The 24,464-nt window shown below is 43.9% G+C and overlaps 1 protein-coding gene across 1 annotated transcript in view; it reads right to left on the bottom strand.

Moving 5' to 3' along the window:
- The window catches only part of SELENOS (selenoprotein S), a 40,488-nt gene that overhangs the window by 9,754 nt on the left and 6,270 nt on the right, over positions 1-24,464 (bottom strand). Inside the window, exon 3 of the mRNA XM_066592879.1 lies at positions 11,204-11,304. Coding sequence (XP_066448976.1) covers positions 11,204-11,304 — 101 coding nt within the window. The remainder of the gene's footprint in view (positions 1-11,203; positions 11,305-24,464) is intronic.

Genomic DNA, 24,464 nt, shown 5'->3' on the forward strand with positions numbered 1-24,464 from the left:
GTGCACGCACCCGATGTCAAAATGACTTCGGGTCCCGGGACACCGGGGACATCGTGGGACCTGAGGTGAGTATTTTCACCTCCCCTCATGGATCGGATCCATGAGGGGAGGTGAAACTACCACTTTTTTTTTTTTACTTTTGAAACTTTTTCGCGATCGCCGCTATCCAATGGATAGCGGCGATCGCGGTCCCCGGTAACATCTCCTGGTTACCTTCAGGAGCCGGGAGATTTTAAATTTGCCGGGGGCTCCCGGGCTTCTGTGCATGCGCGTGACGTCATCGTCTGGCGCGCATGCGCAGAAGAGCGGCAGCGGGTCCGGGAGGACTCCGTCACAGCAGAAGACCCTGGAGAAGGCGGGTGAGTAATTTCAATTCTTTAACTTTTTTTGTACTTTTTTTCACTTTATTGCGATCGGCGCAAGCCCGGGATTACAGCTCCATGCTGTCGGCTACCTGCGGGCACCGACAGCATGGAGCCGTCACGTCCATAGCCCACGGGGCTTTATTCTCTGTAGGACGCATGTTTTTACGTCCTCAGAGAATAAAGCCCACTTGGGCAGGACGTAAAAACACTATGGGCTGGTCATTAAGGGGTTAATGCTACTACTGTCGGCTGCATCCTCCTTGCAAGACAGACTATAGAGAATTACTAATATAACAATTCCTTTAAGCATCATTAGTAGCTCCCTATTAACTCTTTCCAATCCACTGTCTGACTTCTGAAGACATTATGATTTAAGGCTGTATAGCTCCGATGTTGGAAGACATCCGTCGGGGTTCTCTTACTGTATATTGCCAGCCTCTCTGTTGTCAGAGCCTATCCAACATGTCACCTCATGCAGTACTGGCTTTAGCCAGCAGATAGCACTGTTGTTTAACAGCAGAAAAAGAGTAAGCTCCCTAGGAAAACCGGGATACAAATTGGATTGGAAAGGGTTAATATACAGTACAGTCTTTGCAGCTGCCCAAGTACCAGATCCGCAGACTACAAACTCTGGTAATGTAATAGGGGTCCGCGGAGAAAAACTTCTCTTCAGCGTGTGAACAGGGTTTAAATCTCCCCATTAACTTGTATTGGAGGTGAAATGTTAGAGGATTTAGGCAGCCTACATCACATCAAATCCTAAACAAGGCCTTAAATGCTGAATGAAAAGTTTGGTTTTCCATGAATTCCTATGTGAAATACTGAACAATGAGCATTTAAACACGACAAGAGAACGAGCCGGCGCTGATTTTTACGCCGTCTGAAACTGAACAACGAATGAGAACATCCCAATTCTTGATGGCACGTGTTTAAACTGACCGGTTATCGTTCAGCTTGGCTCATTTGAGCGATTTTCTGAACGGTCATCTTAATGCAGCTTCACTAGAGCGGCTCTTCCATCAGAAAATGGTCCACACCCCACTATTCTTTTCATATACCCCAAAAGGCAATACGGACAGGACAGGGTTAATTATGATGAGGTCATCCACTCGCTCTTGGATATAGTAAGACTCCCAAACCTCGACTTCCACTCTTTACTGTAACAACTGGCCTCTATCCTGCCTGCGTCCCTCCATACGTGAGCATGTGGTGGTCCTGGGAGTATGAGCTGAGCGCAGATGCCCGCTGTTTCCTGCAGTAATACAATGTATTCTATCTGGCATTGCACTTGGCTTCGGTCACATTCCCACAGTCCTGGCTGCTCTGTGTAGAAGGGGACGTGGCCAGGACCTGGCTGTCAGTGTTTGCTTTGGGTAAATGAGCCAGCAGTTTTCCCTGCCAACATGACTATTGTTATGTAGACCGAGGAACCCGGCCAAGACGTCTCCCGTCATCTGTGCTCATTTACTAAAGTCCAAGCAACCTTGTATAAAACCAGACAGGCAATGAGAGAACCCCAGGGTGTAATGGTCTGTACAAGATCCAAGGAGGAATTTGCCATTCTGTATATAAAAGAAGAATTATGTGTCTCTATTATCATTATTAGAGGGGCTGAGAACTGTCTAACGTCTATGGCCACCCTGAATCCGCCATTAACATGTATAACAGACCGGTACACAATATTACCAAATCGCACCCTTGCCCCTACACTGGAACCAGTGGCAGACTGCACAGCACTCTCTGCCAGGACCCGGAGACATCAGATTGCTGTTGCTTTTGAAAATTGGATAGATCTGATGTGAATGATATGTGGAATGCACATATTTTGTATCTTTACACATATCAGCAGATAGCATTGGTGCGGGTCCAAGCCCTGGGACATCACTGAGGTGCAGCAGCAATCTGCTGTAGTGTCGATTTAATCTAACTCCATTAAAGGGATTGACTCATGAAAAGAACTTATCACATGGCAGGATCCTCAGTGATCACAAGAACATGGGTCCTAAGGCTGGGTTCACACAAGGCGGATTTGCCGCGGCAAATCCGCCCGCGGCCGCTAATCTCGGGATTAGCCAGCCATGTGGATGAGATTTCTCAGAAATCTCATCCACACGGGACGGCCAATCCACTGCGGTAAGTCCGGCTGGAACCGCGGCTGCGGCGGCCGTAGCCGCGGTTTCAGAATATGTAGCATGTCCATTCTTTTTTTCATTCCGCTGCGGCCGGGCCGCTTCAAAGCCGCGGCGGTTCTCACGGCGGAAATCTCACGGTTTTTGCTGCAGCTAAACCGCGAGATTTCCGACGGGAATCCGCCCCGTGTGAACCCAGGCTAAGTGTCCTAGAATGAATGCAGCAGTTATGAGTGTGCATTATCACCCCATCAACTTCAATTGGGCTGTCAGAGATAGAGTACAAGCTCTTGGTTGTCTCTAGCAGTCTCTTAAGGCCCATTTACATGCAAAGATAATCTTTCAAAGGACTGAAAGCTTTTGCGATCTATTTGCACAGTATTAATGCCCATTAACACTTTACTATCTTCATTTGCACGTAAAAGGGCCTCCATGAGCTGTTTGCAGAGCTCAGCATGTGATTAATCACATGGCTAGCTGTGCACACAGCTGCATTGTTCTCCCTGTGGCTGGTGGCAGATTACAATGTTATCTGTAGCTTCCCGTGGAGATAAGAGCGTGCAGTCTATTAAGAGATACTTTATCTCTCAGTAGCTGAACGATCAATTTTAAGTACACCTTAAAATCATTGTTCAAGCGAAAACTGCACAATGCCGGTGTTTACATGTAACGGTTATTGCTAATTTTCAGTTGTTTCAACCAATCGTGAGCGATAATCCTTACGTATAAATGGGCCTTTAGGGTGCTTTTGCATGGGACAATCTGTCAGGCAACAAATGTCTGACCGCACATCCCCGTGATAATTGGAACGAGCATCGCTAGTGAATGGAGGTGAAGCTGGCCGGAGATCGTTGCATCCTGTCCGGCTCCATTCACAGTAAGCAGGCAGTTCAGTTTTCTACATGCACAAACTGAACGATGAACAAGAAATGAGCGACTTGTCCTTCAGTCGGTGCTGCACTTACACTGAACGATATCATTCAGATTACTGCTGGATCGCGGGAATCTGAACAATAATGGTTCAGTGTAAAAGCAGCTTTAGGCCTCATGTCCACGGGCAAAATCAGATCCGCTGCAGATTCTACATGTAGAATCTGCAGCGGGTCCCTCCTGCCCCGCGGACATGAGCGCCGAAAATAAGAATTTAAAAGTATTTACCATCCGGCGCGGGCGGAGAAGATCAGCTGTTCCTCACGGCCGGATCTTCATTTTCGGCCGGCGGATGAATTCCTGACGCCGGCGGCACGTCGCCGACGTGCCGCGCGCATGCGCCGGGCACATCCGCCGAGCCGAAGCAAGGAAGATGCGGCCGTGAGGAACAGCTGACCTTCCCCGCCCGCGCCGGATGGTAAATACTTTAAATTCCTATTTTAGGTCTCCCGCGGATCCGGACGGCTTCCATAGGCTTCAATAGAAGCCCGCGGGAGCCGTCCCCGCGGGAGACCCGCACGAAAATGGAGCATGGTCCGGATTTTTCCATGCTCCATTTTTTTTAAAATCCCTTTTATTGACGATCCGCGGGTATTTATCTACCCGCGGGTGGTCAATGCATCCCTATGGGATGCGGATCCGCATGCGGGAGATCCGCTGCGGATCTTAAATCATATTTTGCCCGTGGACATGAGCCCTTAGAGAGGACAAGAGGGGTAATGCTCACCCGTGACCACTGCTCCGCTCCTTCTGGGACACTACAGACTCCCGTTTTCACGATCAGAGAAGCTTATCTATCCACAGGTAAGGCAATATATTTTATTCATGGGACAAACCATTCAGTGGACTAAGGGATCCAACTGGTATATTTTATAGTATGTAAGGCCGAAAAAACAAACAAACAAAAAAAACAAAACGTGTCCATCCAGTTCAGCCTATTACCCCCCCAATGTTGATCCAGAGGAAGGCAAAAAAAACTAAGAGGTAGAATTTCTTTTTTCCCTTTAACGCCTTAATGACACGGCCCCTTTTTCCATTTTCGTTTTTTCCTCCCCACCCTCAAAAAAAAATCGTAGCTCCTTTATTTATATATCGACGTTGCTGTATGAGGGCTTGTTTTTTGCGGGCCGAGTTGTATTTTTCAATGGTGCTATATAATGTACTGAAAAAAAAATTCTAAGTGGAGTAAAATGAAAAAAAAAACAAACAAAAAATGACATTCCGCCATCTTTCAGCGCATCTTCTTTCTACGGCGCACAAACTGCAACAAAAGCGACATGATAGCTTTATTCTATGAGTCAGTATGATTACGATACCAAACTTGTATAGGTTTTTTTTTTTACTATACTACTTTTATTTTTTCAAAGACATTTAATTTTTTTCAATTATTTTCTGCAGTCATTTTGTGCGCGCAATTACTGTTTTATTTTTCCATCGACGTAGTTCAGCGATGGCTCATTTTTTGCGGGATGTCCTGTAGTTTCTGATACATACGACTTTTTGATCGCTTTTTATTGCGTTTTTTCTGGGAGACAGGGTGACTAAAAAAGTGCATTTCTGGCGTTCATTTTTTTTTCTTCAGACGATGTTTACCGTGCGAGAAAAATAATGCGCTACTTTGATAGATCGGACTTTTACGGATGCGGCGATATCAAATACATATTTTTATTTTAGGATTTAGATTTTTAATAATAGATATGGCAAAAGGGGGGTGATTTAAACTTTTATACCTTTTTTTTTTTTTTTTACAATTAATAAAACTTTATTGATTTTTTTTTTTTTTACTTTATTTTAAAGTCCCCCTGGGGGACTGCAACTAGAGATGCTTTGATCGCTCCTGCAGTTTGACATAATGCTATAGCATTACATCATACTGCATTCTGACAGGCAGTCTATCAAGCCACCCCACGGGGATGACTTTATAGGCAGTCTGCTAAGGCAGCCCTGGGGCCTTTCAGAAGGCCCCCGGCTGCCATGACACCTGCACGGCTCCCCCGATCTCACCGCGGGGGGCGTACGGGACCCCCGAACATTGTTCGGGGGATTTAAATGCCGCTGTCAGAATTGACAGCGGCATTTAAAGGGTTAATAACCACGATCGGCCGATCACGGCTATTGCCCGCGGGTGTCAGCTGTAATAAACAGCTGACGCCCGCTACCTCTCTTCATACATACCCCGACGCTCCATGACGTACCCTTACGTCCTGGAGCGGGAAGGGGTTAACCCCTTAACGACGGCCCCATCGGGAAACTACGTCCTCAGAAAGTGGGCCTTAATCCTAGAGGACGTAGTTTTATGCATCCTCTTTGGATTGATGCCCACTGGCCTGAGGACGTGACAGCTCCATGCTGTCGGTGCCCGCAGGTAGCCGACAGCATGGAGCTGTCATCCTAGGATGCGGGCAGTCCCCCCCGGCATTGCGATCGGCGCTATAAAATGAATAGCGCCGATCGCAAAAAAGTAAAGAAAACAGTGTTAAAAAGTAGTAATGCAGCTGCTATGATGGATCGGATCCATCACGGCAGCTGAAAATACTCACACGGCTTGTCGGCGGTGTCCCCCGGAGATCTGGTCCTCCCGGACCCGCCGGCGGCCTTCTGCGCATGCGCGCCTGACGATGCCGTCACGCGCACGCGCAGAAGCCCGGGTGTCCCCGGCAAATTTAAAATCTTCTGGCTCCCGGCTCCTGAAGGTAGCCGGGAACCAGGAGGTGTTACCGGGGACCACTGTGAGCGGTCCCCGGGCCCGCGATCACCGCTATCCATTGCGATAGCGGTGATCGCGAAAAAGTTTAAAAAGTAAAACAAAAGTAAAGTTTCACCTCCCCTCATGGATCGGATCCATGAGGGGAGGTGAAGATACTCACCCCCGGTCCTCTGCGATGTCCCGATGTCCCGGGACCCGAAATCCCCGTCTGCGCATGCGCGCCCGATGATTGACATCGGGCGCGTGCACAGAGGGGCTCGAGCCCCGGGAAATTCAAAATTGCTCTGCTCCTGGCTGCCATGTGTAGCCAAGAGCAGAGGGATGTCACCAGGGACATGATCACTGTCATCCAATGGATGACAGTGATCATGTAAAGTAAAAAAAAAAGTGCAAAAAGTAAAAAAAAAAAAAAAAAAAAAAGGGGTAAAAGGTAAAAAAAAAAAAGTGCAAAAAGTAAAAAAAAAGTTTTAAAAAGTTAAAAAAAGCTTGCGTTTCATCTCCCCCCACGGATCATATCCGTGAGGGAGGATGAAATAACGTACCTAAGGCCTGCGGATTTATCCGTGGACCTCACCCCAGCTTCTGCGCACGCGCCCGTCACCAATGTGGCAGGCGCATGCGCAAAAGCCGTGGTTTTTTAAAATCTCCCTGCTCCTGGCTACAAAACTTAGCCGAGAGCCTGGAGATTTCACGGAGGGCCGCGGTGAGCGGTTCCTGATCACGTGTTCTCCGTTATCCAATGGATAATGGCGGTCACGTAAAAGTTAAAAAAAGGTGAAGCTTCATCTCCCCTCACTGATGCGATCGGTGAGAGGAGATAAAAATTTTTACCAGAGGCCTCCATATTTACACCCCGACGCAATCTTCTTCCGTGAACTTTCCCGTATTCTGCGCATGCGACCGCTGGCAAAACACCGGACACATGCGCAGGAGTCAGGGAGCCCAGGAAACTTAATATCTCCTTGCTCTCGGCGACCAACGGTCACCGAGAGCCTGGAGCAGTGACGGGTGGCCTCGTTGAGTGGTCCCCGATCACGTGAAAAAATGGTAGCGATCTACCTTTGGCCGGTCTCACATGACCGGATAGGAATTACGGATTCCGCATGCGTTTGATTAGCGGTAATACGCAGATCAATCGCATTGGATTACTCAATTCCGCTCACATTAGCGGGTTGGAATTGCGAAATCCACTCGCAGAAAAGAGAACGCAACAGGTTCTATTTTACCGCGGATATCGGCAATACAGAGCCCATTGTGCTCCATGGTCGCGGATATATCCGCAGCCCATACGCAACTACATTGTGTACGGGCTGCAGGTACCCGCGTCATCGCTAAGCGACGGTGCGGGAAATACAAACAACAAAAAAAAAAAAGTGTACTGCGCATGACCGCCCGTGTAAGTACGCAGTTATGCGCAGTACATTACGCGGCCGTACGCAGGGTCACAGCCAGGCTCACAGCCGGGATCCGCTGCGGGCCTCCACAAGCGGATTCCCCATACGGCTGCGTGAGCCCGGCGTTATTCAGACCGCTACCTGTAATACGCAATTTACAAGAAGCCCCGGGAACGCCCGCCTTCATGCAGTTCCAGGAGCACCTTGTTGAGCGCCTTCTGTGTGAGACCGCCGCACCTCATCAAGCTTACGGAGACTCACAGAGCGCCACTTTTTACACCCCATCCCCGCCGCTGAGGTCAAAAAATGACTCCCAAAAAGCATGAGAGGAGGGGGGATACCCGGTTTTATTGCCCCATGTGCCCATCCCAACCAGCCTCCATAATTACCCGTCTTTGGAAATACTACACAGTTCACATTATTACTTTTATCTAAGATTTGGGGAACGCCGAAAAGGGCGTGGGGGGGGGGGATTTTAGGGAGTCAATTTTTATTCCGTACAAATGAGCAATGGGGCCTGGAATTTATTCAGTTATGCCCTGCAATCCAACTGGTGTTCCCTCCATTACAGGCCTTGCCATGTTTCCTGTAAGTAGATTAGGGCCACAATGGGTATGTTTTTGAACACGGGACAAACGGGGGTATCCATTTGGGGGTGAACGTCTTCATTCCTATGTAAACTGTACAAAAAAAAAAGTTTTTAAATTGACAAAATTGCCAAAAAAATGAAAATTGTAATTTTTTTCTTCTGCTTTGCTGAAATTTATTCAAATACTGTGTGGTCAAAATACGCAGTACACCCCTAGATGAATTCGTTAAGGGGTCTAATTTTTAAAATGGGGATATTTGTGGGGGTCTTTATAGTTTTGGACGCTCAATGACTCTATAAGTGGGCAATGGGGCCTGGAATTTATTCCGTTGTACCCTGAAATCCAACGGGTGCTCCTTCCATTATAGGCCTAGCCATGCGTCCTTTAAGTAGATTAGGGCCACAAGGGGTATGGTTCTGAACACGGGACAAACAGGGGTATCCATTTTGGGGTGAAAGTCTTCATTCCTATGTGTGCTGTACAAAAAAAACAGTTTTTAAATTGATACAACTGCCAAAAAAATGAAAATTGTATTTTTTTTCCTACTGCTTTGCTTAGATTTATTCAAAAATTGTAGGGTAAAAATACACAGTACACCCCTAGATTAATTCGTTAAGGGTCTAGTTTTCAAAATGGGATCATTTGTGGGGGTTCTCTGTCGTTTTGGCCGCTCAAGGGCTCTACAAGTGTGCAATGGGGTCTAAATCACCTTCATGCTAAATTTCTGTTCTGAAAGCCACCGACTACTCCTTTCATTTTGCGCCCCGTTGTGCATCCAGACAAAAGATTAGGGCCACAATGGGTATGTCTCTGAACACGGGACAAACAGGGGTATCCACTTTGGGGTGCAAGTCTTCATTCATGTGTGTGCTGTACCAAAAAAGCAGTTTTTAAAACGACAGAATTGCCAAAAAAACGAAAATCACAATTTTTTCCTTTTGCTTTGCTTCAATTCATTCAAAAACTGTGGGCTCAAAATGGGCAGTACACCCCTAGATAAATTCATTAAGGGGTCTAGTTTTCAAAATGGGGTCACTTGTGGGGGTTCTCTTTGATTTTGGCCGCTCAAGAGCTCTACAAAAGTGCTATGGGCCTAAAACTCCTTCAAGGAAAATCTATGTTCTTAAAGCCACCGACTACTCCTTTCGTTTTGGGCCCCATTGTGCATCCAGACATAAGATTAGGGCCACAATGGGTATGTCTCTGAACACGGGAGAAACAGGGGTATCCATTTTGGGATGAAAGGCTTCATTCATGCGTGTGCTGTACAAAAAAAGCTGTTTTTAAAATGACAGAATTGACAAAAAAATGAAAATCACAATTTTTTCCTTTTGCTTGGCTTGAATTCATTCAAAAACTGTGGGGTCAAAATGGTCAGTACACCCCTAGATAAATTCGTTAAGGGGTCTAGTTTTCAAAATGGGGTCACTTGTGGGGGTTCTCTTTGGTTTTGGCCACTCAAGAGCTCTACAAAAGTGCTATGGGGCCTAAAACGCCTTCAAGCAAAATTTATGTTCTGAAAGACACCGACTACTCCTTTCATTTTGGCTCCCGTTATGCATCCAGACATAAGATTAGGGCCACAATGGGTATGTTTCTGAACACGGGAGAAACGGGGGTATCCATTTTGGTGTGTAAATCCTCATTTTCATGGGCTCTATAGGAAAAAAATATGTCTTTAAAATGACATATTTGCAAAAATATGAAATTTTATTTTTTGTCCCCTAAATTGAACTAATTCCTGAAAAGAACTGGTGGGGTCAAAATACTCATGACACCCCTCAGTGAATACACTAAGGGGTGTAGTTTTTAAAATGGGGTCATTTGTGGGTGTATCTATTATTCTGACACTTATGAGCCTCTGCAAACTTGGCTTGGTGCAGGAAAACAAAGTGCTCCTCAAAATGCTGAAAAGTAACGTTAAATTTGTACGTCCTCTAAATGGTTAAAAAAAAACACAAAAGTTTTTCAAGTGTGCATTCAGAATAAAGTAAACAGATGGAAATACATATCTTATCAAAAATTTGTACAGTATGTTTGGACATATTTGAGATATTACGGTTGAAAATGTGAAAAAATGACAATTTTTTCAAAATTTTTCCAATATTGGTACTTTTAATAAATATACACAAATTATATCGGTCTCTTTTTACAATCTAAATGAAGTACAACATGTGGCGAAAAAACAATGTCAGAATCACTGGGATATGTAGAGCCTTTACGGAGTTATGCCACGTTGAACGACGCATGTCAGATTTCCAAAATTTGGCTCCGTCACTAAGGCGCAAACAGGCTTCGTCACTAAGGGGTTAAACATTCCTTTCTGAATCCAATCTGGCATACTTTCATCATTTACTCATTTTAATGATTTTTTGGAACGATAATCGTTCGTTTTAAACGTGAACCAACGACTAAACAAGAATCGCGCACTTTTCATATTTTGTACAGTTTCAGCAAGACTAAAAATAAATCGCTGGCTCGTGCACTTATTGTGGCGCTTAAACACTTCCTGCTCAGTGTTTCACATCGATGATCTGCCTGTCTAAACAATGAGTTAGGGCTCATGTCCACATACATCTTTCATCGTATATTACGCGTGTGATGCACGGCCGTGTGATACACGGTGAATGGAGTCAATGAAAGTCAATGGATTTTTGTTGATGCATGCACACCAGCGTGCGGACACTGTGCGCCAATAAGTGTGAGGAAAAAAATAATTAAAATCGCAGCATGCTCTATTTTATTGCGCATTACGTGCGTACCGCCCTATTGATCTCTATGGGTGTGTGTGAATAAGCAATGCTAACACAACTGGTTGTGTGAGCACTGCGTGTGAAACGGATGTTGCTTGTTACATGCAATGGAGTGATAAAAATCCAAAAAGTTGTTGCGTTTTGGGTTTTTTTTGCACACGTATTGAAACGCGGCGCATCCGCAGCCATACACTGCAAAAAAAAAAAAGCGCAAAGGAGTTTTAATACACAGGGATATGCAGCTCATTACAAGCAGTGTTTTGCGCATACGCCCGCGGACATGAGGCCTTAGCGGTGACGTCACTCACTCACATGAGACACTTACGACTACCCACCTGTTTCTGCCTCTCTTTATACCTCTCGGCCTGATCGTTGAGCTCCGCCTGCATCCTCAGCCTGGCTGCAGCCAATGCCTCCTGTCTTCTAACCACGTCATCTGGATGTACCAGGAGAGAGAAGTAAATGGCGTAAATAACCGCACAGTCATCAACGATACACACTGGGGGAGATTTACTAAGCTACACGCAACTGAATGCTGGCTTCATTTGACTCCAAGAGCTAGTGTATATGCCTTACACCACATTATGTATTACAGACACTTTGTACCCCATCTGACTTAGAGGCGTTGCCTGGTCGGAAAGTAGTCTGGCATGAAGGGGCGTGGCTTAGAATACAACAATGTGCGCAAAATAACTCAACTAATAAGGTGGTGTAAGGTTAGATAAATGTGTCTAGAGGAGTCTACCTTGCCAGGGAAAGCAGATGCTTAGCTGTTGAAGGCAGCTTGGCACTTGCTCTAACAGCAGAGAAAACTCAGATCCCTGCTGCTTGATTGCAGAATGTAAAGGCTTTATGTGACTGCAGTACTTAAAAGGGCTGGCAGAGGGAGGTGTCTCCCTCTATCACCCATCGGACCCCCACGATATGATCGCATGGTCCCATTGTGTTGTTATGGCACTTTGAGGCTTGAAGATGGCCTGCAGGTCTGCCAGGTATGGCGGCGTCTGAGGCTCGGCCAATAGCGGAGCTTCATAGGCTTTATAATACACTGTTATACTGAAGTATAGCAGTGTATTATGACAGCAACAAAAAGTGATGACATTCAAGTCCCCTAGTGGGACAAAAGTAAAAGGCTAAAAAAAAGTCCAAACACCACCTTCCTCCCTTAGGGTAGCTTCACACAAGCATGTTTTTGTGCGTGCTTGTGCGTGCACAAAAACACGCTTCTATTAGAAACAATGCATTCCCTATGGTTTGTTCAAATGTTCGTGTTTTACAGGTGTGTGGCTGTAAAGATAAGACATGCGTGCACCATAGGGAATGCACACATGGTCTTCAATGGAGCCGTGGCTGCTGCCGGCGGCTCCATTGAACACAATGGTCTGCTGGCACCCCTGAATTGTTTTTCAGGGAAGAGCTTCACATATAAGGGGTGCCGGCAGATCATTGCCTTCAATAGAGCCGCCGGCAGCAGCCGTGTCTCCATTGAAGGCAATGCACGGACTTGCATTTATGCACGTACATGGGTATGCACTTATGTACGCACCCATGTACGCACAAAAACACGCTCATGTGAAGCCACCCTTAGTTATGTTAAAAGAAAAAAAAACAACAACACACAAACACAAAAGAAAAACCTTCTACAAATTTGTTATTGCTGCATAATGATCAAAGTAAAGAAGTACATTATTTAACCCACAAAAAAATAAATATATGGAGAAAATAGGTAATTTTGCTAATTCCCAGAAACCACACAACAGAAAGTGATCAAAAGGTTGTATAAATCAAAGAATGCTAAAAAAAACAAAAAAAACCCAGCATAGTTGACTTAATAACGGGTCACACTGAGGGTATGATTACACGAAGCGGATTCTGGCGCAAATCTGCAGCCAATTTCACCATTTTAATGGAAGGGGTGAAGTCTGCTGTAGATCAGCAGTATTTGATGCGGAAATAATGCGGATCTTGCAGCAGATTCTTCACTGCAGAGAATAAGGCTGTGTTCACACAGGACTGAAAGCCCGCGGAAATCTCATGGAATGACCGCACGGAAATACAGCGAGATTTCCACGGGGGAAATGCAGCTTCAAACCCGTGAAAGGCGGTGGGTGTTCGAGAGGCTTTGCAGCATAGAGAGGAGAGAGGCTGCAGCGTAATCGGGGAAAGAATGGACATGCTGCGTCTTTGAATTCTACGCGGCCCCACAAAGCACTGGTGTTTTCCCTCTGTGTCTTCCCCTTCTGCTGAGTGTTCAGCACAAGTTTCACATTTAGGCCCAATGTCCATAGGCAAATTTGATTTGCGGAATCCACACAGGAAAACCGCACGGGAGATCCGAAAATCAAGCCACCCATAAAGAAACATGGGCGTCCGTAAATGGATTGAAGCATGCGGATTTGTTTTGCAGACCTTGTGGTTTAGAAAACAAATCGCAGCATGCTCCATTTTTGTGCGGATCCTGCACGGACGGCTTCCATTGAAGTCAATGGAAGCAGTCCTATCCGGGGCACACCCTGCAGCTCCCAGCAAGAGACAAGTCCATTGTATTCATGAGGAGCTGCTAGTTCTGCTCCAGTTGCCATTTTCTAGCTACTACACTGCATACTGAGAAATGTGTTAACCACAGAGGGTAGCAGGCCGGCAGCTGCAGGAACAACCTGTAAGTTCTTGAAAGCCACTACAAATTATCCTAGAAGTGACAGACCGCAGAAATCAGCGCACCTGCCACCACTTTATGCTGCCTACAGTGAGAGATAGAGAATGAAAATTATATATATATTATATATATATACACACACACAGCTGATGTTTTGCAACATATATTTATGTTTGTATGGAACCCTTTTTACCCCCTTAGGGATGGGCCCATTTTATGTCCCAATGACCAACTTTTCAGTTTTATTTTTAAAACCATAACTTTTTAATTTTTCCAGCAACATAGCTGTATAGGGCTTGTTATATTGCAGGACAAGTTGGGGTATATACTGTATTTTATTTTTTCTGGGAGCTCTGTGAGGGCTTGTTTTTTGAAGGGGGAGCTCTAGTCTTCATTTAGGTTGCCTGCACACAAACTGGTCAGATTCCACCCGCAGCAGAATCCAACCCTGTGCCCGGCCGGCGACCCGCATATCTGTCATTTCTATGTACTGCGGATGGCTGCAGGGAGCCGCTGTCAGACATGTGCAGTACAGATGACGAGAGTACCCGCAACCTATCCGCAATTTCAATTGCGGATGGGCCTCGGGTCGGATGGCTTGTGTGGACAAATATAGAGCACGCTACGATTTTTTCCTCCGCTTGTGGAAATCGCAATTAGTTTCTGCAAGTGTTCAGGAAGAAGCACTTTTCCATAGCATACTAGGAATTAGATTTTCTGCAGAACCACGGTGTGGGCAGGCTGGCATGACCATAATTTCATTGCGTATTACACGCGCAATGTATGCATGAACAATACGCACTGAATGGAGTCAATGAAACTACATTGCACAGAATACGCGCGTAAAAAAAACCCAAAAAAACATAGAATATTCTACTTTACTGAGTATTACGCACAATCGAGCCCTATTCTCTATGGCCGCGTAATAAACACTGCTGCTTATAGTGACAGAAAGAGAAATTAAAGCAAAGAAAATAAAAAAGGAAGACAGCGCATGAGAGTGCGGGAGATTACACTGTCATTCACAGCCCAGAATCACTGCTTTTCGCAGTGATAGGCCGGCCCCACAGCGGTAAAACAGTGCTTTGTCCAGACAGCGTTTTACACTTACAGTCGTGTGAGCCTGGCCAAAGTCTATACCAAATACAAGTTTTTGATCACTTTCTATTCCACGTTTTCTTAGGTGAATTAGCAAAATGATCTATTTTCTTCACAATTTTTGTGTTTCCTTTTTCCTGGATAGCGCTGCGGGTTAAATAACATACTATTTTTTTTTTACTTGGATCATTATGAACGCAGCAATATGAAATATGTAGCAGGTTTTTCTTTTGCGAGCATTTTTTTTTTTTATATATATATTACATACTAATAGGGGAAAGGTGGGGTTTTTACTTTTGTCCCACTAGGGGACTTGAATGTCTCCACTTTTCGTTGCTCTTATAATATACTGCTTTACTGCAGTATAACAGTGTATTATAAAGCAGGGGTCCCCAACTCCAGTCCTCAGGGACCACCAACAGGTCATGTTTTCAGGATCTCCTATAGTAAGAACACCTGTGGCAATGTCTGAGGACTGACAATACTTACATCACCTGTGCAATACTGAGGAAATCCTGAAAACATGACCTGTTGGCGGTCCCTGAGGACTGGAGTTGTGAAACACTGTTATAAAGCCTATGAAGCTTAGCCAGAGGCCGAGCTTCAGGTACCGCCATAACTGGCAGACCATCTTTAAGCCTCATAGTAACATACAAAGTAGGTTAGGCTGGATGAAGACCACGTCCATCTAGTTCAGCCGGTTTCAACCCACCTTGTCGATCCAGAGGAAGGCAAAAAAAAAAACCAAGAGGCAGAAGCCAATTTGGGGGAAAAATTTCTTCCCAACTCCATAATGGCAGTCAGAATAATCCCTGGATCAACCTTTGATAGTTCCTACCTGATTGTAAGACCCGAAACTACAAACCCGCTGGTCACCTAATGTTTATATCCTGTAATAGCGTCTAGAAAGACATCTAGTCCCTCGTAAACTCCTCTATGGATTTTGCCATCACCACGTCCTCAGGCAGAGAATTCCACAGTCTCACTGCTCTTACAGTAAAGAACCCCCTTCTGTGTTGGTGATGAAACCTGCTTTCTTCTAGACTTAGAGGATGCCCTCTTGTTACCGTTGCAGTCCTGGGTATAAACAGATCATGGGAGAGATCCTTGTATTGTCCCCTCATGTATTTATACATAGTTATTTGATTGCCCCTTAGCCGTCCTTTTTCCAGAGTGCCATAGCAACACATTGGGACCCTGCGATAACATCATGGGGGTCTGATGTGTGACAGAGGGAGACACCCCCCTCTGCCAGCCCTTTTAAATGCTGCGGTCATATTAACCCTTTACATGCTGCAATTAAACAGCAGGGATCTGAGTTTTCTTCAGTGTCCGCTGTTAGCTGTTAAAGGCAGCTTGGCACTTGTTTGAAGCACCTGCATTCCCTGGCAAGGGAGACGCATTCCAGATGTGAGGGTTATGAACATATTAATTTATATATGTATGTATCTTTGATATACGTTTCCGGAGGCTGTAGGCCTAAATTGTACACTCTATTCTGTGTCCTATAAAAAGCTCCTGTACATTTAGGTTAGTACTTAATTACATTAAGTAGAGGTGTAATCTTAAATGTCCATCATGTCTCCAAGAGCTTGTTTATCTCGTTACACTGATCAAAAGGTTGTATGGAAAGCTTTGTTTTTTACTGCTGTCTAGGTAGGGCATGTGATTAAAATGTAGAGTGTGATGATAATCAGGATACCAGACACGATGTCTACATACAAACAAATAAAGCATTGTTTATAGAGAAGACAAAATTATGTACCAGTAAAACAGGTCAACCTCTGTAGCACTAGCCTACTGATACGCCTACTATTTTCTGTATAAGAATAAGGCAATGTACACAATAAACTCAGATTGCTTCTAGACACAGGCCTGATCTCTGTGTTTCATAGCTTTCTCACGGCGGCCGCCATAACCACCTTTGATTTGGAGCCTCACAGCATATTGACGGAACATTGAATTCCCTAACATTAATTGGCGCCCGAACGCGGGGCTTGATGGAACAAGAGGACCACCTACACCTCGAACCCCCCCGGACCCAGATGGGATAAGGAGCCACTCGGAACCACGGATTGACAAAAACTGCGCAGTAAGGTAAGGTTTTATCTTGCCACAATCTATCCGTGCTTCCTGGCTGCTCCTTTCCTGTCCGAGGGGTAAGAAGTGCATGCCTCTTATAAATCTTCAAGCTTTTTAAGAATTCATATGGTGGGCTGAATATGCTGTGCGGGTGTTTAACTGTTATTGTCTTTATTTGTTACTTTGCATGGTCAGTGTACAGAATATGATACCCTATTGCCAATCTCTGGAAGGCATGGTATAAGTTATACCAGGGAAGCCTAAAATTTTCAGGGGATAAAACCCCTGATGGGATCCTCTTATAAACATAAGAGAAGTAGTAGAGACGAGGTAAAATATGCAGGGTGAGGAAGTACAGAATATTAAACCCTCTTGCCGATCTCAGGAAGGCATGGTATAAATTGTACCAGGGAAGCCTAAAATTTTCAGGGGATAAAATCCCTGATGGGAGCCTCTTATAGGTATAAGAGAAGTAGTTGAGACGGGGGGAAATAAGCAGGGTTGGGAAGTACCGACACTTTTAGACAAGTGAGGAAGTACTGACACTTAAAAAAGTAGTAACTGACATGCAAATGTTTTTGTCTTTATGTGTGTGTATAAATGGAAGGACCTGTATGAGAGTTAGACTGTGTTATATGGTGTATACTGTCCGGTAACCAGAAACGAAATGAAGCAAAAATGACCAAATGCTGAGCCAGACCACAGGGGGTGGAGCTAGGTGATGTAAGGAGATGGGAGGGAAGAACAATAGGAACAGGTCTTGCTCCACCCTCCACACAGTCCAGCCTAGGTGAAAAGTGTGTCTCCATTTTAAGTGGATGTTGGTGTATATATATGTATATTGTGGTAATGTATAGAGTGAAGGTCACTCTTAGACTCCATGTTAAGTCTCTCACTTGAACAAATGGAGTGACCAAAGGAGGGGCATCTAATTTTATTCCTGAGACTAGTTGTGTGAGATAATAGCCCAGGATTACCACAGTGTATATATGTATATACAGATTCGTGGAATATGTGGAATTCAAAAATATTGGGTTGTGTTAATTTGAATATTATTGAATTAAAGGGGTGGTCTCACGAAAGCAAGTGGGTCTATACACTTCTGTATGGCCATATTAATGCACTTTGTAATATACATCGTGCATTAAATATGAGCCATACAGAAGTTATTCACTTACCTGCTCCGTTGCTAGCGTCCCCGTTGCCATGGTTCCGTCTAACTTCGGTGTCTTCTTGCTTTTTTAGACGCGCTTGCGCAGATGGATCTTCTCCCTTCGGCTGGTCTTGGAAGCATCGGCGTTTTGGCTCCGCCCCTTGTACGCGTCATCGCGTAGCTCCGCCCCCGTCACGTGCCGATTCCAGCCAATCAGGAGGCTGGAACCGGCACACGTCATGGGGCGGAGCTACGCTAGCAACGGAGCAGGTAAGTGAATAACTTCTGTATGGCTCATATTTAATGCACGATGTATATTACAAAGTGCATTAATATGGCCATACAGAAGTGCATAGACCCACTTGCTTTCGTGAGACAACCCCTTTAAGATATTAATATGAGATAATTGTGTACTTGAAACACCTGATAAGTACTTTAGTCAAATTAATAACAAAAGTTCTATTTAAAGTGTAATTCATCTTCAATGAACAACAGTATTTTATTTGAAGAGTGTATAAAGAAAATAATAATAATAATAATAATAATAATAATAATAAGCCTCTTGGTGTACATAAACCGCCAGCCATTGTCCATACTGCTGGTAAAGAGGATAAGGTGCGGAAGACTGCACAGAAAATAGTGAAACAAACAATTGTTTTATGTGTGTGAAAGAATAAAAACAATAAGCCTCTTGGTGTACATAAACCGCCAGCCCTTGTCCATACTGCTGGTAAAAAGAGGATAAGGTGTGAAAGATAGCTAAAGAAATTGGCAAATGAATATTGGTCCCCATCCCACTTATTAGGGTCCCAATCAACTACAGTATGAACCTTTTATAGTGTCTAACTCTCTTTAAAGCGTAATTTGAACTAAGTCTTGCTCCTTGCAGCAATACATAAATGGCGCTGTGAACAGGATTACGCAGAGAGTAATATACTAGTTTGTTTTTAAGGAAAATTTTGATAAACTGATAGTTGAAGAATTTCTTGTGATAATCTGGCATAGTGTGAAAATGTCGCTGTTTAAGAAAATCCGCAATAGTACGAAAATGTCGGTAGCTAAGAACAAAGAAGTGTCCGATGAATTGTTAATTATGCCAGGGTGGAATAAAGCCCCCTATAATATATTGGCCGCTGAGTGGTCGCAGTGTGGTGAATATCAGTATGTGGGTAGAAATGGGCATAAGTTGTATTGTGTTTGTCATTGGGTAGCCTATTCTGAGCAAATTGTGTAAAAACCGCGGTACTAAGAGTTTTTCTTATCTATACATAATTCGCTCATTATTGGAAGTCTGGTGTACAGTAAATACAATCCCAATTTCTACTTCACATATTATCAGTCCGTATAGGAATGAATAAAACCCCCCCTTAGTGAGTGTGAATTTGCAGTTTTTGTAAGGTGGGGGCAAGTGTATTACACTCTAAGTTCATTTTGAATAGTCAGTCCAGGTTATTTGCACAATAGAAGATGCTTACAGGCAGTGGAACCAGTTATACAGCTATTTGTCTGGAGAAGTTTCTGTGTTCTATAGAAGATAAGATACATTTCAAAGGGTGGAGTACTGGGCTTTAGAAGACCTACTTGTCTTTGCAAAGAAATCTGAATTAAGAATTGGTTATATTTGGCTACACAGGAAGTATGTTGTATTATATATATATATATATATATATATATACTGTTCAGTAGCTGAAAATGAAATGAGAAAAGAATTCAAAGATGTTCTCTCATTGTCGGGTCAGTTCCCTCTTCCATCTTCACCCCCTCCATCTCAATTCCAACCGTCTCCTCCTCACCCTATGCCAAGTCATCCACTCCAAGGTCAAACATTGGACTGGAGGGATGGACCTGCTGGCATTGTCGACAACAGAACCCGGATTGGAGAGAGAGCTGCCCTGCTTGCGGAGCTCCTCGGTGCAAACCGGTTATGCCTATGCTCACTAGATCCTAGGCTAGTGAGTGGAAGCATGAGGACAAGAAAGAGATGCAGGGAGCGGAGGGTTGAATAGGAGCAGATGTAAAACAGGGAAGGCAGTGGGAACGATAATCTAAAATTATGTGAAAAACTATTGTGGCACAGATTAGGATTAAATTAAACATAGAGAATTGAGAAGTGGTAAAATATTTTTAATTTGTCTGGAACATTGGGAAAAAGAAAAACAAAAATTTGAGAGAATCCTCCTTGTCTCTTTCTAATATCACACAAAGAGAAGGAAGAAAGTGTAAAACAATTCTATGCCCGCCTTCAACAACATTAGTCAGATCTGGGGTATAGGGGCATAGAAAAGATGGGCAAACATGTACTTAGTATGGCCTTTGTAAAAGGTCTATTGAAATCCCTAAGGTCATAGATAATAAGCCAGAGTGGAGACAGTCTGAATCTCCGGCCCTTTTTCAGACAAAAGGGCATTTATGTAACTGTCCTGCAGGCTTGGACTCCGCCTGAGGGGACTGTGCTGTTGCAATATGTTAATGACTTTCCAGCTTTGTGCTGAGGATCTGAAACATGTCAATCTGCATCTATTTCTCTTCTAAAAAAAAAATTTTTTTTTAGCATAAAATGGCTGCAAGGCTTAAAAAGGAAAAATTACAGCTTTGTAAACAAAAGGTTGTTGTCTAGCTCAAGAAGGCAGACATCTCACAGAACGACACAGGGCTGCAGTTCAAGCCATTTCTGTATCTTCTTCTGCTGCCAAAGCTTCGCACCTTTTTGGGACTTGTCTCATACTGCCGTCCCTGGCCTTTCATGCGACAGCAGTATTGACGCAAAAACATGGAGGACGTCCACGGTCACTTGGGTATTACTCCATGAGATTGGATCCGGTAGCCCGAGGAGCCCCCTCCTGTGTCCGTGCGGTAGCAGCAGTACAAGCAATGGTTGACAAATCTTCTGAGTTGGTCCTGGACTACCCCCTAGTGGTTCTCACCCCTCATGACATCCAGAGTATACTCACCCAAGTACAACCTAAACACCTGTCTCTAGCTCGTCAAATAAGGTTGCAATGTGCTTTGCTCATGCCCCCCCTTTAATATTTCTTTTCAATGGTGAACCCGGCTACTCTTCTTCCAATCGAGTATCCTGTTTCAAATGGGGGAGGGGGAGGCATAGGTGATCAAATGGGGGAGGGGGAGGCATAGGTGATCTATGTATTACAGATCAGCTATTTTTAAAAAAATTTGCAAATAAGAACGTGATCTATTTGGAATAGAATATCAGCATGATTGTCTAGCATTGATGCAACAAGAAAGTTTAAGTTTTAAAGAGTTATTGAAACCCCTTGTTAATACATATTTTGAGTTGTTTTTTTTTTTTATAGATGGTACCAGGGTGATTGACAACTCCACACCAGATATGCAGTGTTCACACAACAAGATCTCTAAAAGCAGAATGCCTCCGCATGTCTCAGCACAAGAAGCGGAACTGAAGGCCCTCACTGAGGCGTGTAGAGTGACAGAAGGTAACCATTTACACTGACTCCTGGTATGTATTCGGCATAGATCATGGTTACGGCCCAATATGGAAGGCCAGACATTTTTAAACTTCTGTAGGACAACCCATTGAGAATGGTGTAGCAGTACAGAACCTTATGAAAGCCCTACTCCTACCAGACAAAGTAGCAATCCTGAAGGTGAAAGCTCATACTAAAGCCAACAGTGCAGAAGCAAAAGGCAACGCCCTAGCAGACTTCAGCGCAGACAGCGGCCCTCAAGCCGTGGAAGAAAGAAGAAAAGAAGATACTGACCGCACAAGTCAGAGACTATGATTTGGACTTTGATAAAAATTTGAACATTGATGTACTAAAGACATTACAGTCACAAGCCAGCAAAGAAGAAAAAGATAAATGGACTAATATGGGAGCAGTAGAACAGGGTGGCGTATGGCAAACAGTCAGTAACTTGCCTACCACGATCCCTGTACCCCATGATGGCCCAGCTGATCCATGGAAAGACTCACCTATCGAAGGCAGCTATGTTACCTACGCTTGAGAGAGAAAGGGTTGCCCCCTGGGTTCTTTGTAGCTGCTACATCATTTGTCCAGTTTTGCATGAGCTATGCCGTAAGCAACAGGGTAGAAGTAAATTGACCACAAAGGCACTTGCCAGGACCACTCTACCCATTTCAGGGATTGCAAATTGACGACATTCAGCTCCCACGTGTTGGGAAGTATGAATATGTGCTTGTTGTTGTTGATGTTTTTCAGGTTGGAGGCGTACCCTGTTACAAAAGTAAATGAGCAGGTAACCGAAAAGAAGCTCATGAATAAGGTAATCTGCAGATACGGGGTACCAGAGGTAATCGAGTCAGATAGAGGTACACATTTCACAGGTGAAATAATGCAACACTTCATGTCTGCCCTGGGTAACTCCCAGGCATTTGACACCCCTTATCATCCACAAAGAGCCAGAAAACCATATTGCATTATAATATTTCTCTTCAGGCAATGAAACCCTGCACCAGAGGAAAACGAAAATGGTATGATACCCTATTAGGGGGAATTGGTACAGGTGTAGGGGTTCTGAACTCTATAGATTTAGAGGTGATGAAGAATAAAATGGCTGGGGTAGGACAGAATGTTTCTAGATTGATAAATGTTCAGGCACAATGCATGCCTTCCTTGTTCCTCCCCCGATGTCTTGCATTAAGATATGATAAGGATGTATTAACGCTTTTTAATCTGGTTTTGCGGTTTAAAAGGATTTGTTTGTAAATATGAGTAAATTCATGAACTATACACAATGTAGCCTGCAATATGTATATATGATTCACGAGAGGGACAAAGCAGTCAGATGTGATGACAAATAATGAAAAATTGTGGAGAAATATTCTCAATAATGTAATTCCAGTAGCATCCTGGATACGGCCCCGGGCTGATGGTGTAGAATGCTCTGATGAGTATAGCACTGGAGAAATGACTTTTTATGATGTAAAGGACACAAGCCTGATGTGTAAGTCTGTAGTACTACCTGTGGTGTTCGGACCGCCTCTATATGCTTTACAATATTGGTTGCCCAAGTTCACAGGTATGATGATTTATAGTGAAAATAAAACCCATGGTATAGAGAACTGTGAAGAAACACTGGATGGCCTAGCATGCGGACGGAGTACAGCCGCATATGAGCCATGTTTCCAGCAGCCTTCAGTCAGCATATGTGATTGGACGGTGTTACCTGCTTCTTCTATATGCTGATAGAAGTTGGCCCCCAATATGTATATATTCTTTGTTGCCAACCGAACTGGAACCACCAGTATGTATAATCTCACCACTCCATTGTCTGGATGTATACAGAACATATCGGTGATACATAGATTTACAGAAACTTACACATTTTTGTCAGATGCTGAAGCAACATTAAGGTACTACTGGTACCCAGATACTATCCCTATGTCAACTCTGACAGTATCCTTGGGTAGAATTGTAAGACTAATGATAGATACTGAACACCTTTAAAAGCATTTGGATGTTACTAACCTCTCCCTTATGGAATTAGAAAAATGTATGGGTAGGAGATAAGATAGTCAGCCTAGGTATTGAGATCCAGGTAGACACAGAGTATAACTGGTATGATATTTTTACTGAATGGTCACCTATTGCAGGAAAGATGATGGATTTTATGTTTCACCCTTTACTAATACTGTTTCTTTTGTTCATTCTTTTGAGTGTTTGCAATTTATGGACATTCTGTGGGATACGGAGACAAGCAAATTATCTGGAATCGCTCCCTCTACGATATCGTTAAAACAGTCATACGTAAAGAGCAACAACAGTGGGGATCCGGCGAAGAGGATAGAAAGACCGGCAGGGGTGGCTTAGCACCCTTGATAGTACCACTACAAAGGCTCTTTTCAAGATGGACTGTTTCAAAATGGGGGATTGTGAGGGTTATGAACATATTAATTTATATATGTATGTATCTTTGATATACGTTTCCGGAGGCTGTAGGCCTAAATTGTACACTCTATTCTGTGTCCTATAAAAAGCTCCTGTACATTTAGGTTAGTACTTAATTACATTAAGTAGAGGTGTAATCTTAAATGTCCATCATGTCTCCAAGAGCTTGTTTATCTCGTTACACTGATCAAAAGGTTGTATGGAAAGCTTTGTTTTTTACTGCTGTCTAGGTAGGGCATGTGATTAAAATGTAGAGTGTGATGATAATCAGGATACCAGACACGATGTCTACATACAAACAAATAAAGCATTGTTTATAGAGAAGACAAAATTATGTACCAGTAAAACAGGTCAACCTCTGTAGCACTAGCCTACTGATACGCCTACTATTTTCTGTATAAGAATAAGGCAATGTACACAATAAACTCAGATTGCTTCTAGACACAGGCCTGATCTCTGTGTTTCATAGCTTTCTCACGGCGGCCGCCATAACCACCTTTGATTTGGAGCCTCACAGCATATTGACGGAACATTGAATTCCCTAACACAGACTTCTGATGCAGCGTTGAAAAAAAGTGTACGCATCAGAATATGGCCCATCAATGTCCGGCATCTAAAAGATGTATTGGGTTTATCCAGCCTTTAAAAACTGATGACCCATCATCAGAAGAGGCCATCAATATCTCATCAGCGGAGGTTCGCTACTCAAAATCCCCACC

Source organism: Eleutherodactylus coqui, chromosome 2, assembly GCF_035609145.1.
Source record: "Eleutherodactylus coqui strain aEleCoq1 chromosome 2, aEleCoq1.hap1, whole genome shotgun sequence".
Taxonomy (NCBI): Eukaryota; Metazoa; Chordata; class Amphibia; order Anura; family Eleutherodactylidae; genus Eleutherodactylus; species Eleutherodactylus coqui.